The sequence below is a fragment of the Hirsutella rhossiliensis genome, assembly GCF_020360975.1.
Source record: "Hirsutella rhossiliensis strain HR02 chromosome Unknown scaffold00005, whole genome shotgun sequence".
In the NCBI taxonomy this organism is placed as follows: domain Eukaryota; kingdom Fungi; phylum Ascomycota; class Sordariomycetes; order Hypocreales; family Ophiocordycipitaceae; genus Hirsutella; species Hirsutella rhossiliensis.
Window position 1 is genome coordinate 2,427,082 of NW_025408671.1, and position 20,164 is coordinate 2,447,245.

At 59.9% G+C, this 20,164-nt stretch overlaps 6 protein-coding genes across 6 annotated transcripts; 3 read left to right on the plus strand and 3 right to left on the minus strand.

The window, feature by feature from the left end:
- Window positions 1-784: 784 nt before the first annotated feature.
- Window positions 785-1,673, minus strand: HRG_05465 (YEATS family domain-containing protein; the record flags this gene model as incomplete). Its single annotated transcript, XM_044863936.1, has 2 exons — window positions 785-1,365; window positions 1,436-1,673. 2 exons carry the CDS (start codon window positions 1,671-1,673, stop codon window positions 785-787), a joined length of 819 nt encoding a protein of 272 aa, XP_044720468.1.
- Window positions 1,674-2,385: 712 nt separating this feature from the next.
- Window positions 2,386-3,341, plus strand: HRG_05466 (NAD dependent epimerase/dehydratase family protein; the record flags this gene model as incomplete). Its single annotated transcript, XM_044863937.1, has 2 exons — window positions 2,386-2,489; window positions 2,576-3,341. 2 exons carry the CDS (start codon window positions 2,386-2,388, stop codon window positions 3,339-3,341), a joined length of 870 nt encoding a protein of 289 aa, XP_044720469.1.
- Window positions 3,342-3,460: 119 nt separating this feature from the next.
- On the minus strand, window positions 3,461-4,387 carry HRG_05467 (SYF2 splicing factor domain-containing protein; the record flags this gene model as incomplete). Its single annotated transcript, XM_044863938.1, has 1 exon — window positions 3,461-4,387. One exon carries the CDS (start codon window positions 4,385-4,387, stop codon window positions 3,461-3,463), a length of 927 nt encoding a protein of 308 aa, XP_044720470.1.
- A 1,254-nt stretch (window positions 4,388-5,641) lies between these two features.
- Window positions 5,642-7,312, plus strand: HRG_05468 (uncharacterized protein; the record flags this gene model as incomplete). The annotated part of the gene is made up of 1 exon (XM_044863939.1): window positions 5,642-7,312. One exon carries the CDS (start codon window positions 5,642-5,644, stop codon window positions 7,310-7,312), a length of 1,671 nt encoding a protein of 556 aa, XP_044720471.1.
- A 4,349-nt stretch (window positions 7,313-11,661) lies between these two features.
- Window positions 11,662-12,694, plus strand: HRG_05469 (life-span regulatory factor domain-containing protein; the record flags this gene model as incomplete). Its single annotated transcript, XM_044863940.1, has 3 exons — window positions 11,662-11,879; window positions 11,990-12,049; window positions 12,181-12,694. The coding sequence occupies 3 exons, from the start codon at window positions 11,662-11,664 to the stop codon at window positions 12,692-12,694; spliced, it is 792 nt and encodes a 263-aa protein (XP_044720472.1).
- Window positions 12,695-15,159: 2,465 nt separating this feature from the next.
- HRG_05470 (haloacid dehalogenase-like hydrolase domain-containing protein) lies at window positions 15,160-19,311 on the minus strand (the record flags this gene model as incomplete). The annotated part of the gene is made up of 4 exons (XM_044863941.1): window positions 15,160-15,340; window positions 15,401-16,068; window positions 16,132-19,050; window positions 19,114-19,311. 4 exons carry the CDS (start codon window positions 19,309-19,311, stop codon window positions 15,160-15,162), a joined length of 3,966 nt encoding a protein of 1,321 aa, XP_044720473.1.
- Window positions 19,312-20,164: the final 853 nt, after the last annotated feature.

Below are 20,164 nucleotides of genomic sequence, written 5' to 3' on the forward strand. Positions count from 1 at the left end.
GCACGGAAGGGAGAAGCAGGGCGCGTGTACGATTTGATGGGCGCCGTTTCTGGGCGTCTTGGAGTGCTTTGGCGATTGTGCGCAGGAGTGCGGCCCGGGGACGCAAGGGCTGGGCTGCGGCGTGGTCATGCTATCGAGTTAGACGCTACTCCAATCTTGACGCCTGTCGAAAACCATGCAGGCGACTCTTGCCGTGCTTCTAGTTGGATTGCTTTGGATAATCTGTGATGTGTCCTGGAGCTACAGCCTCGGTCCGTCGGATTATTGGGCCTATTCTAATCAAAACCCCCAACACGGTCCCAATTCCTCCAACCATGGCCGGCTCTGGTGCCATCTTCACCGGCACGCCAAAAAGCGTCTTGTGGCATCTGGCTGTGCGGCCAGTCGCTACTGAGACTCAGATGCCTGGCCACCGGACATGCTTCTTCCTTTTGTGAAAGACGAGGGGGCGAGGTGAGTATCAGCCGACTGTGACGCGTCTGTTATGCGCATGTCGCTCGCTGCGCTGGGCATTCCGTTCCCCGTCATGAGGCGCCTCTAGAGAATCGTCATGAGATTGCGGAACAAGGTGGCGCCGGCGGAAGGAGCCGGCAAGGTTGAGGCCTGCTGGGACTAGCTGCTCCGAGATTGGAGCGTCGCGTCAGATCCCTTTGACCTGCGTTTCCTCCTGTCCCCATGCTTCAGACGTGTTCGTCCTCCAAGCGCGCCATGCTCCCGCCTCGAACCCGGTCTGCGACTAGTAGACACCCTTGGCCTTGCGCGACGGCTTGCGCTTCCGTGCTCTCTAAGCAGGTCGCGCAGCCGCGGCGGCGGCCTGGTTCTCCGCCTTGAGCTTGCCAAGGAGCTCCTCCTTGGCCTTCAGGTCGGCCATAAGCTGCGTTGTCATGTCCTCCGTCTTGGACTGGGCCTCCTTGAGCTTCTTGATCTCGGCCGACTCCGTCTCGCGGCTAAAGGGCTGACCGGGCCGGTTGTGGTTGGGGATCATGGCGGAGCGCTCCCAGACGTCGCCGCAGTCGGGGGCGGGCAGCGGCGGGGGCGCCCTGTTCTTGCCCTTGCCCTTGCCGGCGCCGGCCGAGGGCTTCCAGCCACGGGGCACGGCGCCGGCGGTGAGGAGCTGGTAGAAGGCCTCGTAGGGCTCGTTGAAGAGCTGCTCCTCGTAGCTCCAGGCGCGCACCTCGCCGTTTTGCGTCAGCATGACCTGCTTCTCTTCCTCGGTGCGGCCGTACGGGTGGAGGCGCAGGTAGTGGTAGAGCGTCTGCGGTTTCTCGCCCGACTCGTTGACGTAGTAGAGCTTGATGGTTATGTCGAATTCGCCCCAGCCCGTCTCGTTGACGACGAAGGGTTTCCCGGGTTCGCCCTCGACCACTACAGGACAGCGAGTTCAGCCCTGGGGACTCTGGGGAGGTAGAAAAGGAATGTGGGGGGCGACACGTACTGCGCACATAATTAGGGATGGACTCGTGAAGCTTAAACTGCACGCGACGCACCCAGTAGGTGATGTCTGTGTCCTCGAGACCCTTGACAAAGACCTGCCACGAATGCGTGTGGTTATCGGGCATGCCGGGCGGCTTTGGGTTGGAGTCGGAGAAGGGGACGGCGGTGCTGCCGACGACAAAGGGCCGGCGGATCTGCGTCAGCTTGACGCGCTTGCCCAGGTGATTCGAGGGTGCCATGACTACTGGGGTCCGGGCGTCCAGGGGGAGACTCGATGGCGAGCTGGTTCTGGAGTGCAAGAGCGCGCGGGCTGAGGCGCCGGGAAAGGCGAAACTGCGATGGCCAGGCGAGGAGAGAGAATGAATGAGGGGACAAGGCGTTGGGGTAGGTTTCTGTCAGCCTTGCAGGCGCGATGCGGCGCTAATCTCTAGGGGGACTAGGCCGGCAGGTACCTGGAAGTCGATGCCTGGGCTCTACGTCACTGAAGTCGGACTGCTGAAGGTAAGGTACTGTACCTACACTATGCGGCGATGCCTGTCTGCGCACACATGCAAACTCAACGCCTTCAAGCTTATCATCAGATTCTCAAGACGAGCAATTGATTCCAGCTTCACCTCTACTTCTCGCTGATTCAATACCTCAAGTTTTGTGACGGTTGCCGTCGAAGCCCTGCGCGTGCTAGCGCCGCCCGACATTGTACTGTACCACCACCACCATAGACGACGTACGGGTGATATCATGACTTTTTTCCTTTCCCTTCGCTTGTTCAACAACCGCACGACGCCGCCAACTCACGCCAAACCCCCAATCGACCCCAGCTCGTGAGATTACCTGCTCTCCTTTGCAGCCTCTTGACCTCTAGCCACTGCCCGCCCCTGCTGGTCTGGATCCGCAACGTCAACAAGTCGTCGCAGCAAAGCCCCCGAGGACGTCGCCCTCTCACCTCGGGCCATGTCGGCGGCCAAGCGACTGGTCGTCTGCGGCGGCAGCGGCTTCCTGGGCTCTCGAATCTGCAAATACGCCGTTGCCCGAGGCTGGGACGTCACTTCCATCAGGTAGGTGGTATGAGCAGAAAAATCTCTCTCTTCTCATATGCCGATCGGCCCCTTTATGCTCACTGCCGCTCCCTCCTATGAAACAGCCGCTCGGGACAGCCGAAATGGGACGCCATCACGTCCTCTCCCGACCCCCCGTCCTGGTCCCATAAAGTCTCTTGGGAAAGCGCCGACGTCCTCCGCCCGGCCACGTACGTGCCCCTGCTCAAGCAGGCCAGCTACGTCGTCCATAGCATGGGCATCCTGCTCGAGGCCGACTACAAGGGACTTGTCTCCGGAAAGGAATCGCCCGTCACGGGCCTGCGCAAAATGTTCGCCTCATCGACGGGCAGGGGTGTCAACCCACTCGACAAGAAGACGGGCGAGGACATCAAGCCCTCGGACCCCAGGCAGCAGTTTTCCTACGAGGTCATGAATCGCGATAGCGCCGTCGCCCTCGCCAAGCACGCTGCCGAGGAGAGGATCAACGCCTTTTGCTACATCTCTGCCTGCGGCGGTGCCCCCATCATGCCTCCCCGGTACATCTCGACCAAGAGGGAGGCCGAGAGCGCCATCGCCACCAACTTCCCCCAAATGCGCGCCATCTTCTTCCGACCGCCCTTTATGTACGATGCCTCGCGCAAGGTCACCATGGGAATGGCCGCCATGGTTGGCGCGGGCACCATATTTAACAACCTGACGGGCAAGTATCTCAACGACTTCATGGGCGCCGCGGGAACGAAGCCTCTCAAGGTGGAGCAGGTGGCAGAGGCAGTGGTTGAGGCACTGAGTGATGAGACGGTCCAAGGCCCCGTCGAGGTTGCTCAGATTGAAGATCTAGCTACTAAGGCATGGCGGAAAACCATGTTGTGATGATAAACTCCACAAGAAAATGCGGGAAAAAGCACGCTCAACTGTACAGATCGCAAGTCTGCCCACCCGATATAAACCCGAAGTCTTCGTACCCGATATAAGCCTCGACAACTGCCCTCTCATATCATGGTCCCCCTCTCGAAGCTATCCCGAATGTCCGTAGTATACTTGTCGTAGAAGCGCGCCAGTTTCTGGTTGAACTGCTTGTTCTTCTCGTTGATGTAAGTGACATCACCGTCGTCGCCGTTATTGGCCATGCGATCCTTTCTCTTCTTCAGCCGCTGCTCCTCTGCTCGCCTCATGTCTTTGACCAGACGGTCGACTGCCGCCCGGTCGGGCTTGTTCTGCGTAAATGCCGTCGAGTCGGCAGTGGAGTAGAAAGATCCGTCCTTGTCCACAGCGATGAGCTCGCCATCCTCGGTCTCGACAATGTCCAAGCCCCCAGACGCCGCTGCCTTTTCGATGGCGGTCATCTTCTGCTTGTCGTATTGCTCCAAGTCAGGCGTGATGTTGAGCAGCTGCCGCTTGTAGACTTTGTTGCTCTCCTGCTGATCGTCCCGGAAAGCGTTGTTGTCGCGATGCGCGGCCTTTTTCTTGACCCGCTTGTCCCACCGCTCGCTCTCATCTATCGTCCAGTCCCATGCCCGTTTGCGCTCAAAGTCGTGGCCGGCTTCCTCCACCTCGGCCTTGAGAAGCTTGTGTGAGGCAATGGCGTGCTTGCGGTGCAGGGCGGTGATCTGGCTGGGATCGCTGGCTAGCCGCTGCGATTCCTTGGTGGCCTCCTTGAAGTTGGTCTCGCAGGAGTTCTTGGCACGGGCCTGCAGGGCCTTGAAGCGGGCCATGCGCTCTTTGGCTTTGGCGGCGGCATCGACGTCTGCACCCGGCTGCTTGCCATGGGGTGATGCTCTCGTCTCCGTCTCTGCGATGGGCTCCACTGCCGTCTCGGCAGGCGCAGACTCGGTGTGTGTGACTTTCGAGACTTGTTCGCTCGAGGGCTGCTCGGTGGCGATCGGCTCAACCTCGTGGACTTCTTGCACGCGCTCCATTGCTGCAGCTTCGGCTGCTGAAGCCTCGGCCGCTGCTGCCGCTGCAGAAGCTCGGGTTGTTCTTCTCTTTTTCGCAGGAGGTGCCATGTCGAAGAATCAGCGTGGCGGATCAGCAGTGGGTTTTGATTGTTTGTTTGTGTCAAAGGACAGGACGCGTTTGTGGTTGCAAAGACTGGGGAGCGGGTGGCGATGAGGTGAGGTTGGATGAGGTGAGGTTGGAAGACGCGAAGTTAGGCGGCGAAGAGAGAGGATGGATGGGCTCTTTATGACTGCGAGCAAGCAGGTCACGGGACCCACGACGTGAAGGTTATGCGCTCATTACTAAGCAGAATGGATGCAACTACTCGATGTAATTCCTGTTAGCCTTGAATCAAGAGCGAATTAGACAACTTGGCATGGCCGGCTTGACTTTGGATCATGGTTGCCTGAATCTTGATCACGGTTGCCTCGAATTCTGAATTGTGGTCGCCTGAGTTTTGGTCTCGGCCGCCTTGGCCTTTGCGATGGCCCGGTTGACTTGACTGCCAGCGTTCGTTCAGTCGGGTGATTCGAAAGGCACGAAAGGCATAGATAGACCAGCAAGCCAAGCACCAGCAATTTGGTCGGGCCAGAGGGTGCTCAACTACCTACTTTCTAGGTATGTCGGCTTGACTGTACACGATCTTACCAGCCGAAAGCGCCATGATGACTCGACCAAGCACCAAAGTAAATTGAGGGTTTTGCTAGCCCCCAAGTGACTACCGATGCCTAAAGCATGGAGTAAACTCGCGAGCCTTCAAAGTATCATCTCTTCGGCTGCATTGGGCCGCAATTTCTGCTGCCCCTGCTGACCCTATCTTTTCTTCCTGAATCCCATCTCGCACTTGACACTGTAAGAAACATGGCCCGTTTTCAGGGCTGCTGGGGCCCCCTGGAATCCCCGCCTCCAGGGGCGCGGGGAACAGGTCCGGCGCGCTCCGACTAGGGGGAGAGTGGGGGAGCTGATGGGGCCGGCTGTCCGCAAGCCTGAATGACGGGCCGTAGAAGCTGTAAGACGTCCCCTACCGCCGTCCGTCTTTGGTGCTACCTAAACTTACCTCCACACGTGAACCTTGGCTTAACATACGACTACTCAACCTTTGCATTCAAAAGGCCACCACCTCGACCAATGCAGCGCCTCCCTCGCCTCGAAGCCCTCGTCACCCATCATTCATCACGGGTCCCCGGGGCAGTCTCGCTTCCGAGCGACGGGCCTCGACTTGACAAGGGGGCAAAATGATGCGCTCGGCGGCGTTGCGGGCCCGCCAGTTTGCCGACACCACCGGACAGCTGCCCGATCCGCGGGAGCTCTGGCTCAATGGCGTGCCAGAGACGTCGTCCAAGAAGTTCCTCCGCCACGTCGACAAGTACGGCGCGCCCTACTGGGTCCCCCACAAGCAGCGCGCCCTGGCGAACCCGGACCCGGCCGCCCAGCGCGACTTCTTCGAGGTGTCGGACCTGCTGCTCGACCTCGACGCCGAGGGCGCCAGTAGTGTCCGGCCCTATGCCGACGAGGATGAGCTGCGCATGAGTGCCAAGTGGGCCGTGACGCCCGAGCGCGCGGCTGTCAGGGCCCGGGTGGAGCAGTTCAAGGAGCAGATCCACGCCTCGCGCCTCGGTGCCCTCAAGTCGCTGCTACGGCCGGCCAGTGCTCGGCTGATATCCCCCCACGACATCTTCTCCGCCGCGCTTTCGGGAGCTCCGGCACCATCGGGCCCAGAGACGCATGCCGCCCACGATGAGAGCGCCAACCTGCCCCCGAGGACGCGGGGAGACCTGGATACAGTCTGCCTGGACAACGGCATACCGCCGCACGCCCTCCAAGACGACGAGCAGCTTCTACGCTGGATGATGCTGCGGCGCGACGTCCTCCAGGTCTCCCGGCGGGAACACGAGTCGGAGCCCCCCACGCGCGCGCAGCTGTCCAACGCCCTGCGGCACCAGACGTCACTCTCGGGCATTCGGCGCGTCGTCTTTCAGTCCATCGCCGCGGGGACCTTCATCGGCAGCTTCGCCAAGCAGCGCACCATCCGATCCGCCATGACGTCCCGCATCAGGAGGGCCTGCGACGGCGTCCTGAACCAGACTCTCACGCGGCGCTCCACCGCCCTCGAGACCCTGGCCTTTATCGGCAACCTGTCGGCGAGGATCACGCAGCCCGAGCGGTCTGTAGGCACGCCGCTCTGTGGCCTCGCCTTGCACCTATCCGCCGAGGTGGGCGACATCGAAGCGATGTCCCAATGGCTGCAGCGCGGCTACAGGCACAAGGCGTGGGGTGAGCGTAAAATGGCGGCCGATGTGCAGCTCGCCTTGGCCTCGTTTCCTCCTCTGCTGAGCGACGATTGTGGAACCGGACAGCTTCAGCAGGCGCGGGACCGTCAACACCTCTTTCGAGTCTTGACGGGAGTCGACGCCGAGGGCCAGGTGGCGCCCGAGTCGCTTCGAGACGTGGTGATGCACTATCTAAGCGGCGCGTGCGAGGCGATGCCACGGACAAGGCTCGCAATGTATGAATCCTACGTCATGCTGCTAGCACAGCTCGGCGCAGCCAGACTGCTGTGGACGGAGTGGCGCGTCTCTGCGCCCCACGCGCGGAAGCTGTATGACTCAAAGGGCGGCATCGTCGAGACGGTAGCCGCCATCTTCCAGAAAGCACTATGCCAGCTCGCCCACTCCGCCGCCGCGTCGGACCACAGCACGCCACGCCATCTCACCCTGGAAGAATGCGCGAGGCTCGACCATGGCGCCGTCGCTGCGCAAGAAGCGGGCTCGTGGCGAAGCGTGTCGACGCTGGAAACCGGCGTGGACGAGGCCGTGCCGCTCTTCGAACTGCCCCTCGACGGATGGACGGAGGCGGTGAAGAAGTTGCGGCTACGGACCGTCTCATCTTCTGGGGCGAGAACATGACTGTGGATGACGGGAAAGCCAGGGGGTGGTAGCTATGCAGGGCGGTGCAGGCTCAGGGCGCTGGCCCGGGCAGCTTAATGCCATTCGGCAAGGCTATGGACAGACAGGCTACAGAGGCAGTGGTCTTCTCGTCATCTCATCCCAGGAAGGGGCGGTACGGGGGAACAATCATGGGAATCTTTCGTTTGCGGACGTGGCTTGCCTACATGAGAACAGCACAAGAACCCCATGCCAATGACCCCTTATGGCAGAACCCGGGTCATAATCATGTGTTTCCATCAGGCGTGCTCGCGGTACCGAGGTTAAGCCAAGGTCCACCGGTGCCCGACGCGCCCGCAACTGGGTGGATTGAAAACTCCAAAGTCCCCCATGCCTGAGAGCTTGGCTGAGCGAGAAGTGGCGCGTCTGGAAGAGCCAGAACAGTCTCAGATACGGTGTTTCCTACTTGGCGTAAGTTGCGACAACGGCCGGTTCACGGCGTGACGTCGTCGCTGCCACGTTCCTCTGCAGACAGCACATCCCTTGATGCCAAGGAAATTGGGCAATCGCGTGCTCGCAATCACCAATGGACGCGGACCAGGACTAAACTACTCGCGTGAGCCAGAGTCACGTCCCATCGACGAGGCTCGCGTCTCCACTGTCGGTAAGCGGTCGTCAACTTGTCGAAAATGCGGTGACGCTCAATGTGTGTGGGGCAGCACGACAGTTAATCTGCGATGAGGCCATGTACCGGTAAAGAGGTACTTTGTAAATCCAAGATGAAAAGCCGACTGAAACCGGTCTCATCGACCGAGGCCAGCAGGGTGACGCCTGCCATGTTCTGAAAGCGGCAGCCAGGGTCTCGGGCGAGATGAAATGTGCCTGGACTGCGTCGACAGCAAAGTTCGCGACATGTCTGATGATCATGAGTGGATGCGATGCTCTGGTGAACACCTGACCGGGACGTAGGCTCATGGCTCGTCTCGGCCCTCCTTCGGGCTAGCCAAGTCCACCAACAAAGGCAGGCCTGATGAGGTTGGCGTGCCCTGATGAGTAAATGGTTGCAAATTTTGCAGATATTGTGCCCCCTCCGGGAGCCGGCCAGTTACAAAAGCAACTCTGGGCCTCGTGGGCAGCTCCTAGTGCTCCACTAGCAGCCGCTCGGGCATCCGTCCATGACTGCGGCGTGCAGAAGTTAGTTGGCTGTCAGTGGGCCGGCGCCGTCTGCTCCGGTGCCATCTAGGGGCTTGTGCAAAGACATGGGAGACTTCGGTGTGGAGCTGAGGGCGAGCTTGGGCTTTGCGACGCCTCATCCGGGTGCTGGCAGCAGCAGAGCTTTCGCTCACGACCCAGGCAAGGCGCACGTGGTAGCCGGCGCTCCTCGTCACTCGTGCAGCGACATGCAGACTCGTGAGGCATTCCAGCCATGGTGTCAAACCGAACCCCAGAATAGTCATGGCTCCTCGGCTTGGCAGCAGTGGACAAGAGGAACGAGAGGATGACCGCAGGAAGCTCGCCAACACAGAGAAGACGGGCATGAGCCCCGTCCGGGTGCACCTTTCCCCGGATTTACCTCGACGGCTCGTCAAGCTGACCGACGGAGGAGACGTACAACCAACACCCCGACGGAGAGGGTGGGCCTGTTACGGCGGCAGGGAGGAGCCTGATGGCCGATCCGACGTCGGGAGAAGAGGACAGCAGGGTGGCAGGCGACCTTGAGGCTCCATAATACCTAATCGGGGCTCGCATGACGGTATCCCGTGCCGTGGCCCTCCCAGCGACGACCTGGGGGGCGGGCGGACGGGGAGGATGCATCTGCCGCCTTGTCGTCGAGCCTGCATAGAGGGAGGAGGCGGTGGGGGGAAGGAAGGGAGGGAGCGGCGGATTGAGAGTAGAGCTGACCAGACGGCGGAGGCGTGGGCGAGTGCATGATGAGGGAGGAGAAAGAAGCGGATCAAAGGAGGCAGTGGGAGGCAGTGAGCATGTTTAGGCGCAACGTTGAGAGGGAGGTTCCGAGGTACCGACGGCTCCGTGTGCGCCCGTACCGCCGTCCAAGTACAGAGTACGGGCTGCCGAAGGTTCCTGGTCCATTCCCCATGCTGCGCTTTGGGCTTTGGACCCCGTGTCTTGTACATTTCTCAAACCCATGCTTGGCTGTCCACGGTGTTTTACGGGCTCGCACGGACAAGCCCCAGATGACTTGGGTGGATAAGTACAGTGCGAGCGATACACACTGACAAGCAACCCAAAAGGCAGAAAGTTGGCATGTACATGGGTGTCGATGACGACGACGTCCCAGAGGGGTGGAGGAGGAGGGAGGTGGGCGTTTTGGTCGAGGGAAAACGTGCTCAGCGGACGCTTTGACGAGCAGCTCGTCAGCTGGCCCCAGGTACCGTCGCTGCCATCTGTCCGGATAGGCCAAAGCAGGCATGAATCTCTTGCGCCGAGTTTCCAGGGACCAGGGACATGGTGGCCCAAGGCATGACGGGCCTGGCTCTGGACTGTCAACAAGAGGCCTTTCAACAATCAGACCTGGCATCGAAACCTTGGCAGATGCCGGCCCGGCCGTAAAGCTGCGGCCGCTGTGCCAGACGGGACTGGCCAAGCCTCGGCCGCATCAACCCCCGGGATGGGAAAGACGGCGACGGTTTATTCAAGGCATGAATGCAAGTGCCAACGTTGGTCGGCGCAGCGCAGACGGCGACTGTTGGGAGGCTGTTGGGAGGCTGTAGGGAGGCTGTACAGTACGGTACAGTACTTGTCGACCTGGGTACGTACCCGGGAACTGCTCCGTACCCCACACAACTTCGTCAACCCTCCAGGGCGGCCACCGCTGCAGCCCCCGGACAGGGACATGCTGACATGCACCCGGGGGGATGTTTTTGTTGCCGAGCGAGTGGCCGAGATGGCTGGGGTTTTCCGTTTCCCCGTGCCAAAGCCAAAGGCGAAATGTCGTGATTGCAACGTCCGGGTGCGGGTTGCTGCCGAGAGCTCGTCGTCGGGCACGTGGCCTCGTGCGTGATTGTCTTGATTGTCTCCGCCGCTCATTCGCTCTCCCTCGGCCGCCGCCCCTTTTTCCTTTGATTCATTTGCTGTTACCGTTACCTGCGCATTGTCAAGACGCTCGTAGCTTGCTTGCATGGTGCAAGAAAAAGGGAGAAGAGTCTCATGCACGGCCAAAACAAAAAACTGTCTTGACCACGAGCAAATCATATGGCCTGTTTCAAGCACCCGTCCAAGGACCAGGTCTTATTTGTTTCCAGTCAAAAGCAGGTTTTGGATTTGCCATTGCACCCCCGTATTTTCCGGTTCCAGTCACACGCGGAAACTTTCGTCGCATCTCCGCTCTCGGCTGTTATCGTCCATCGGCCAGGCACAAAACAACAATCACGCAGGGAGGAGCCTTTAAGACTCTAAAATTATACATTACGCTACCTCGATACGCGCCGCCCGCCAAGTAAGGTAGGCAGGTACTTTGCGGTAAATGAGTATCCGCACATTCTTGGCTATCTACCTTACCTACCTACCTACCTAACCGACCTACCTAACCGACCTACCTACCTTGCCTACCTACCTTACCTACCTACACTCTAGGTACCTAAGGCAGTACATACAGTACACGCCGGGCACCACCATTTACCTAGGTACCTACCTCTCTACCTACCTACCTACCTACTCACACTGGTACCTACACTACACTACACTACAAAACACGGCCACCACGCATCCATCTACACCTCCTTCACCTTTTCTACCTCTTGTTTTCCTTCTTCCTCTCCTCTCCCCCTCACTTCCTCGCCAGGCCTTCTCTCCTTTGCCCTTGCCTGCAGCCGCCGTCCCGTCATTCGCCAGTCATAACCCCCCGCCGCCCCCGCCTCTCTCCCCGGCCTGCAAGAGACGACAACGCCGTATCGACATCGGCCAACAACCAGCCGCGATAAATCACGACACTCGACCGTTGTCCAGACACCCCCACCCTCGCCGCACGATACAGAGATATCCGCCCTGCCATCCGCGTTGCACCATCATATCGCATCCCTCTTATCTGACGGTGCTTTCGTCCATCAGCCACCGCCCACCCGCAACTGCAACCCTGCCGTCTTCGTCTTGTCGTCCCTGTCTGCCCCAACACGTGGTCGTCCAGCATTTGACACGACGGCCCCTTGTGCATAACCTTCCCCTCTCGCTTCGCCTCGCCTCTGCTCTCTCGCCAGAGTCGACAACAGCTCTGGCCTGTCCTGCGTGTCGACCGCCTTCTCACAACCTCGTCTCCACGAGTCCGTCTGTACGACCGACGACGCGGCCTGACTCAGATCACCGCATTGGCCAATCAGCGTCCCCTCGAGCTGGCCTCGGCTCAATCTCGCCAGATGCTTCACCACCGCAAGAAGTCGGGCAACACGTCCATGACGGATGTCCGCAAATCCGTCACCGCCACCGACTCTTCGGCCAAGCATCGGAGGCCTGCCATGACTCGCCGCCACACCCCCGCCAGCGCCCAGCTCCTCGGCCGCCGTCACCGCGACCGGGAGCGAGACTGCTGGCAAGACGGCTGGGACGATGAGCGAGAGAGCTTCCCTCAGTTCTGGTACGTTGCCTTGGCCGTCCGTGCTCTCTACGTGGTGGTCACAACGCTCGGCCGTTCGCCACGAGCCTGATTATGCGACGCTTGGCTGACCTGCTGCCTTTTTCATGCAGCATGACTTGTGAAAAACAGTTTGTGCCGCACGACGAGAAATTCCTCTACTGCTCCGACACGTACGTACACTGCCCTCGAGTGCGCCCGCTTCCCCTCCCCGAGGCACAGACCTCGACGACGACCTCTTGGCAACCTCGCCCCGGCGGCTCTTGTCAAGACTTGTTCCCCGTTACTAAGATTCTCTTGCCAGGTGCCGCCGTATCGACCAGAGCTCGACATCAGCGACTGGTCATCAGGCCGCTTCGTTGTCGTCTCGCTTTGGAACGTACACGGGCGGCGAGCTCGGCTTCGCGGCTGCCGGGAACCCGGAACCCAGGGACATTATTCCTCGAGCCACGCCGTCGCGGCCCACGTCGATACACCTGAGCAACTCGCCGCCGGGCTCGCCGGGAACCAAGGCGCACCACTCGTCGGCCATTTCGGCGCTCCGGTCTCTCAACATCGGCCCGTCGAGCCCGCCATCGCCGACGGGAAGCAACGGCAGCAGCATCTGGCCGTTTGGTCGCAGCGTCGCGACGAGCCCCGGCACTTCGTACACACGACCGTCGGCTCCCTACCTGTCGTCGACGCTCGACGGCGGCCACTACTACGGCGGCGGTGGCTACACACACACGTACGAGGACCGGCCACTGCCGTCACGCCACCCGGGCGCATACTCGCGGCCCAAGAGCATCGAGCTGGTGACGCCCGTGGTTGGTCGATGATGGAGACGTGGATTTGACTCATTCATGCGAGCGAGGATACACTTTGCAGCAGCGGGTCCGGGCTTGCTTGTGCGGCCAAGCAGGTTGGTGAGTGGACGAATGCCGACATTGATGGGTGCCCGGGATGCACCTTGCTGGGCGGGTCAGTCGTCCGGGCGTGCCTGGGTTCCTGGATCGTCGTTGGGCATGCTGGTGGCTTACAGGGGGGACGCATGGGGCCATGTGCACAGTCGGCAGGGGTTCGCAGACGACGGATCCGAGAGCGGGGCGCTGAGGCTGCTCGGAACGGCCCCGGGATTGTGCAGGCCACTGCCGCTTCCACCGACCCTGCTGCGACGAGGACGAGGGCAGCGTCTTGTCTTTTTTGTGTGGCGCCGAAAAGTTTACTTGTTGGATGGGCGGAGGAGTTTTGTCCGGGCGGAAGCTTTTGTCTCTCGCACCGCATCTCGAAACGCGGGCTCCCCACTCTTTCTTCACCGGGGAGCATTCGATGGCGGACCCGATATGTGTCACGAAACTTGATGGATGGGGGAAAACACCAACACGATACAAGTACTATAGATGGGCAGAAGGAACGGATACAGGTGGCATTGCATGGCGATGATTGCCTCGACGGAGCACATTTGGTACATTTGACGCGGGAGCACACGGAGCCTGTCTCGGTAGATGGTGTTGCATGCCGTGCGTCGTCGGTATTTGGTGGACCATGACGGGAACAAGGTTCCGTGTTTACTTGCGCAGCAGAAACAACGGGATAGGCTTTGGCGAGAACCTTCAAGTAATTACATGCATGATGCAAGTCTCGCGTGCTGGATGAGACAGTGAGCATGACAAAGCAGGGCGCCTCCTGTGTCAAATACGAGACTGTTTGCCTGTCACTTGTTATGTACATAGGTGAATTAGTTGCTGGCAAGGATTTCTCCCTCGTCTGTCTGGCCGGCTCTGTAGGGATACTGACTGTATGTAGTAGAGTAATTATGTACATACATACCGAGTAGATGCACCCGACGTCACCTTGTGCGCAAAAGCAAGCCGCTCGCTATTATTAATTACCTACCTTACAGTAATGAGTAATACTGCACTGCGCATGCTACGAAACTACTGGGTACCGTGGTAGAGTTTCCCAGAGACTTTTTAATCCCGCCCGGCTCGTTTTGCCCCGACCCGAGCCCTCGGGGGCATGAGCCCACGTACTGCTACTGTACAAAGAGTGGAGATGCCCTCGCTTGCACTCGAGGCCTCTGTCCGCGTCTATCCCCTCGACGCGAAATACGCTGTCACTCGTCTTCGTCTCCCCATGTGCGACTCTGAACAAGGCGCAGATTTGCGGCCTGTATAGTATGTGCGATACGTTAGTATGTGCGATACGCCAAATCCTGCAGCCCCCGGCACGCACGGCTTGGTAGGCATGCGCGTGCATGAACGCATGAAAGAAAAGACAGATATGCCGACGGCGTCTTCAACCCACAACCTCTCCCATCGCCTTCCAATACCTGGTCATATGGCCCGCCCGTACCCCGTATAGATTGGTAGCAAAGGGAAGGGGGGGGGGGGAACATATTCAGCTCCTCTCTTCCCCGCCCCGGAAAAAAAAGTTGCAAGTAAAAGCCCACCAACAATAACAACAACAGCAGGCATCAACAACAAACAACACAAGACACGAGTCAAAGGAAGAAGAGGGCCGGGGTGTCCGTCCCCGTGGGCGGGCGGCACGGGACGAGCGCGGCAGGTTAAAGCGTGTGTGTGTGCAAGGGCGGCGGGCTGCTGCATTTAGCCTCCGCTCCTTTTTGGATGAATGGGTAAATACGCACGTCTCTACTGGGTATGCCCGTGCGAAGCATCGCTATCCGTCGGAGTGTCCGGACGCATGCCTGTCTGGCAAACCTCTTCTACGCCAAGGTAACCGTAGTACGAAGAGGGGGAGAGCATACGTGCGAGTTTTCCGTCTTTCCGTGGGTACGGCATATTTATTTTATATATATATATATATATATATATATATATATATATATATGCGTGTGCGTACGACTCGACCAGTCAATATAACCATGCGTATCCTTCACTTGTCAAGAAAAGGGAGCCAGAACAGGTGCCGGGCCCCTTTACGCAACGCAGATTGGGCCGCTGGGGAGACTCTAAAAAGGAGTCACAATGGATCCTGGCCCCATCTCATCCCAGCCGCCTGGAACTGCCCCGTCCAGAGTGGGCACCACAGTCATCGCCGAGGGCACCGATGGAAAGGCTTCCGCTCAAAAAAAAATTCATGCTCGTGCGCCTCGAATTACATTGTAACAGGTGCATGGGTAAGAGAAACTGCCGAAAACAACCCTCCCCCCGCCCCCGAGAAAAACGCCAGGCCTGGACCGCACGCGCTCTTCGTCCCCTTGGCCAAGACCTCATAACTCTTGCGACTCGCCATCGTAGGTATCAATACCTCTCGTCGTCGATGATCCCCCACATGTCACCTACTTGCCCATTGGCCTGGAACTCGCCATCTCTCCGTAGCGGCCCCTGTGCTTGGTCGTGTCGTACGCCTGCAGCACGCGCGTCTGGCTTTCGTCGGCCTGCGAAAAAGCATAGCCACGCTGCTTACGCATCCGCTGCACCTGGCGCACCTTTCGGATCGCCTTTTGGAACTGCTCCATTCTAGACGGCCCGCTGTCAGCATGCCTTCCTTTCTTGGTGACGCGTCGCTCTCTTGCTCACCTTGGACGATAGTCCTGAATGTTGTACTTTTGAATCTCCTGGATGTGGTGGTACGTCTGCGGAAAGTACATCCTCTTGGCGTACTTCCAGGCAAAGTCGCGCAGCAGACACAGCGTCGCCAACGCAATCGTCTGCAGCCAGAAGACGGGGCTCGTGAACAGGCGCGGCGGCACCCCGCGGTACTCGGTCGACAGGTTGATCATGGGGGCCACCGACGCGTACGCCGCAACAAAGACGTACCAGATGGCCATGCTGCCCGGGATCGCCAGCACGTGGTACTTTGTCCAGTTGTTCGTCACCAGCGCCGCCTTGCCCAGCACCGTGAGCAGCACCGCCCCGTACAGCGCCGTCCCCCACACCCAGTGGCCGGCCGTCTTGCCGTCGCCCTGGATCAGGTCCCCGTACCAGATCAGCTGCGAGAAGATGTACAGCACGAGCGAGTGGTAGAAGGCGTTGCCGATCCACTCGGCAAACACCTTGAGCTTGAAGAAGTAGTTCTTCTGGCCCATCATGTACAGCTGCGGATACCGGTCCAGGAGCCGCGCCGAGATGAACTGGTCCAGGATGCCCAGCGCCAGCGGAGGGAGCACCGTGTAGAAGACGTTGTAAAAGGACAGCGTCCACGATTCGTAAATGACCTGTCCCGAGAAGACGTTTTGAAAAGTATACTGTCCATCGTGTTAGCACGCGATGCCTGCAACGCACCTCCGTCGCCGTCGCCGTCGACTCACCCAGAACTGAGTCATGTAGAGGGCAATGTTCTTGTAAAAGGAAAAAAGTATCGTCTTGCTCACGCGCTGGTAGCTCCAGGCTCCGTGGACGAGCAGCAGCTTGCGCAGAAACCGGAACTGTGCAATGGCCACGTCGGCGCTCCGGGCAGCCTGCAGTCCCTCCTCGCCGCTGATGCCGACGCCAATGTGCGCCGCCTGGATCATGGAGACGTCGTTGGCCCCGTCGCCGATGGCGAGGAGGATGGATTCCTTCTGATACTTCCTGACCAGCTTCACCACCAAAGCCTTTTGCAGCGGCGACACGCGGCAGCAAATGACGGCCTTGCACATGACGGCCAGGTCGAGAAACAGCTTCTCGAGGTCCTTTTCCAGCGCATACGTCAGTGACTTTCCGTCAATGATGAGCGCCAGCGTCTCCATCTCGATGGTCCCGTCGGCCTGGGTCCGGATGGCGTCCAGCTTCTTCTGCAGGTTGTCGCGCGTCGCCGCCACGGACTCCTCGTTGACAATCAGCAGCATCATGTCCTCGCTCAGAAGCTTGCAGCTCATGCCGATGTTGATGGCCGTCTCCTGTCGGTCGCCCGTCAGGACCCACACCTTGATGTTGGCCTGTTGCAGGGTGTGGATGGTCTCGGGAACACCGTCCTGGAGGCGGTCCTCGATGGCGGTGGCGCCGAGAAGGAAAAAGTCGTGCTCGATAATCTCGGCGGCCTTGTCCAGCTCCTCTGCGCGGTTGCCGCCGACGGTGGTCGAGGCCGTGTCGAAGATCTGATACCACTCGTCATACTCCTGCTCGGGGATCTCGCGCATGGCCAGGCACAGCGTCCGCAGGCCCTCCGAGGCGTACTCCTCGAGATGCCGCAGAGTCGCCTCCACGTGAGGGTTCTGGTCGTTGAGACGCTCCAGGATCACAGTGTCGGCTCCCTTGCAGTAGCATCGGATCTTGCCGTCAGGGCATCGGTAGATGGCCGACATCCTCTTGCGCGTCGAGTTGAACTCGCACACCGCCAACAGCTCGTACTCCAACTCTTGGCCGACTGCCTCGATGATGACCGACTTGGGCTTCCGGGCGGTGAACCGATAGCCCAGCTCCAGAGCGCCAGACACCAGCGCGCCTTCGTCGGGGGAGGCAGCCTGGTACTTGATCTGGCCCTTTTCCGTCATCTCGGGGATGACGGTGTGGCAGATGGCCAGGAGGGCGAGGAAGTGGTCGATGACCGCGGCCGACTCGTGGCCTTCTCTCAGATTCGCCCTGAGCCTGTCAAAGTCGTATATCCCGTTTTCTCCGTCATCATGCGCGGTTGGCCGGCGGTCCTCGGGCACTTGTTCGGCGTACTGGATGCCTGCAATGCTACACTGCTTGAACTCCATCTGGTTGCACGTGAGAGTGCCCGTCTTGTCCGAGAAGACGTATTCGACCATGCCGAGCTCCTCGACCAAGCTCGAGGTGCGGCACGTGGCCGGCGTGTCGGACTTGTCGTGGTACATGTCGAGGTCGTCGTTGATGAGGATTCCGTGCCAGTATTTGACCAGCTCTACCGTGACAAACAGGGAAATGGGCACTAGGGATGAAAACAACACCCAGTAGGTAACCATGTCTCTGGCAAACGTTCGTGTGACCTTTCCGGCGCTGTCGATACGGTCCAGATACAGGTAGTCGAACGAGTCGCCCTGCACGCTGCGCATGACCAGGTCGCCGACGGTACATATTACACTCAGAATTAGCAAAGTGCCGACGAGTACCAGGACAAGCCAGTTGAGCTGCTTTTCCACCTTTGTCCGCTTGATTGGGGCGGCCGTGGCGTTTCTCATCAGCTTGGTCTCGTGGCCGGTGAAGACGACGACTCCGTGTATCCACGGCGTGTTTCTCAAGGTAGCGCCTCTGAGGAGAAGCTGCTCCGGGTTGAGCGAGAGTTCCTTTTCCCCTCCCCCGGCCTGCATAGTGAGGGTCGCCTCGTAGGTGTAGAGGCTGCTGTTGGGCTGTTCAGACTTGATGCGGCCCCCCAGTCTGCTGAGCTCACCGGGAGACACCATGGTGGACGTCTCCGGCAGGGCCTGCTTGATCTTCAAGTTGGTCTCACCGTCGAGGTTCGCTGTTTCGATATAACAGAGGCCTTCGGGCTCGGAACTCGCGAGCAGGACCAGATCGGCCGGGAAGGGCTCTTCCGACTCGACCCTAATGATATCACCCACCGCAACGTTGATCCATTTGGTTTCCGCAAAACTGGTCCCGCGCAGGACGCGAGCCTTGGAGGTGTTGAGGGCGTTGTCGGCTTGCTTTCTCCGGTAGTCCTCCACCAGCTCCTTTCCCGCCGAGATCAACAGGACGATGAGCAAGGGCGCGATTGTCGTGTATCGGTTCGTGGGCGAGAGGCCGGGGATCTGCTGCAAGCCTGCGGTGAATAGGAAGAAGATGTTTGCGAATTTGGAAAACTGCTCGAGCAGGAACTTTGGCAGGAAGCTGGCGAAGTTGTATTTGGCCGTCGATATATGGTTGTCGACGTACTTGTTGGCGGCGTTGGCGGGCGGGTTGTTGAGATGGATGATGCGCGGGCCGAGGGTGGAGGGATCGGGCTTGCTTTTCCCAAAGCCAAACCTGAAGTTGCCCATGTCAAATTTCTTGCTCTTGTGGTCTTTTTGTGAAGCAGCCGACGGGGCGCCGCGCTCTTGGCCGGGCTCGGTCAGGGGCAAGTCCATCTCCGAGTAGCCTTCGCCCATGCCGAGCTTGTTCTTGACCCTGCCGAGAAGACCGCCGCCGAGGCTCAAGACACTATTCCTGTTTCTCGCCATGTTCCTTGCCGAGGACGAAGGGGTCTGGCCAGCCATTCCGCCTCCTCCATGCTGGTAGTATGAATCAGCGTCGGCTGGGTAGTCGTCGAAGTCGTCGGCGTATCGCTGATGGCCGTCGAGGTCGGAGTGCTGGGTGCGGTGCCCTCGTTGGTCGGGCCCAGAGCGACTAGCCGACGGGCTAGATGCGCCCACGAAGTCGTCGTACGACACCGACGGTCGGCCCTGGGGGTCTTGGTCGTCGAGGGCGTGGGCTCGGATCAAATCGTCGTCGTTGAGGGCCGATCGCTGCCCGCCGCTGTACGCCGGCTGGTCGCTCTCGAGATCCAGCAGCAGGTCCTCGCGGGTCCCAGACGATCCGCCGTGGAGACGTCCGGGCGGTCTTCCAGCCATGCCGGAAGACGGGCGACGGTCGGGATGTCAGGCGGCGGAGTAGCGTCCGCGCATGCAGCAGAATCGACGACGGACGGCTTTGGGTTCGCGGGCAGTCTGGGCAGCGCCTCGGGCGGTGGAAGAGGGGAAAGAGAGGGACGAGAATCGGTCGTCGGGTGGGCGAATCGGAATGTGAGTCTTTTCCCCAGGTGGTGGTGATGCCGTGTCGCAGGCGTGGGATGGATGGCAAATTCGACCGTGTACGAGTCCAACGCACAGCCCCCTGCGTGCGCACAGTTGAACGGACCACGGGACTTCAAAGGAGGCTCGGCGTCATTCGTGGACCAACGCCTGCACTTTCTTTCTTTGTCCGGCAAGGCTAGGCGCTGGGAGGGGAGGCGGCACGAGGCTCGGGCTGGGTTTGCGGTTTGAGATGGCTTTTCTGCTGGACGCCAGCAGGCTCTGGATCACCATCAGCAGCCAGCCGCAGCCAAAGCAGAGTGCAGCACCCAATTGCTACAGCGCCCAACCAACGCAATCTCTGATCCCCGCTACAGTGGAGGCCGCCTAAAGGGGCATCCCCCCTAAAGGTCCCTAGATTGGCCGCTGTCCGTGTCGAGCCCCAGTAAAGCAGCCGGGGGAATACCCAAAAATTCTAGGCCTGCAGCAATGTCCCGCCAACCGCCCAGCCACACCAACGCAACTGGCCGCGTTCCAAGCCTCGGCCCAAGTCCCGACGGGTCCCCGGGCGCCGGAGCCATGTATCCTGCCACGCGATCGCTGTGCCTCGTCACCGCCAGGCTAGCATCCGAGACCCCGGGGTACATGAATGGCACTTCCTGCGACACGCCAGGGGGCCGCGGCGCAAAAGGCA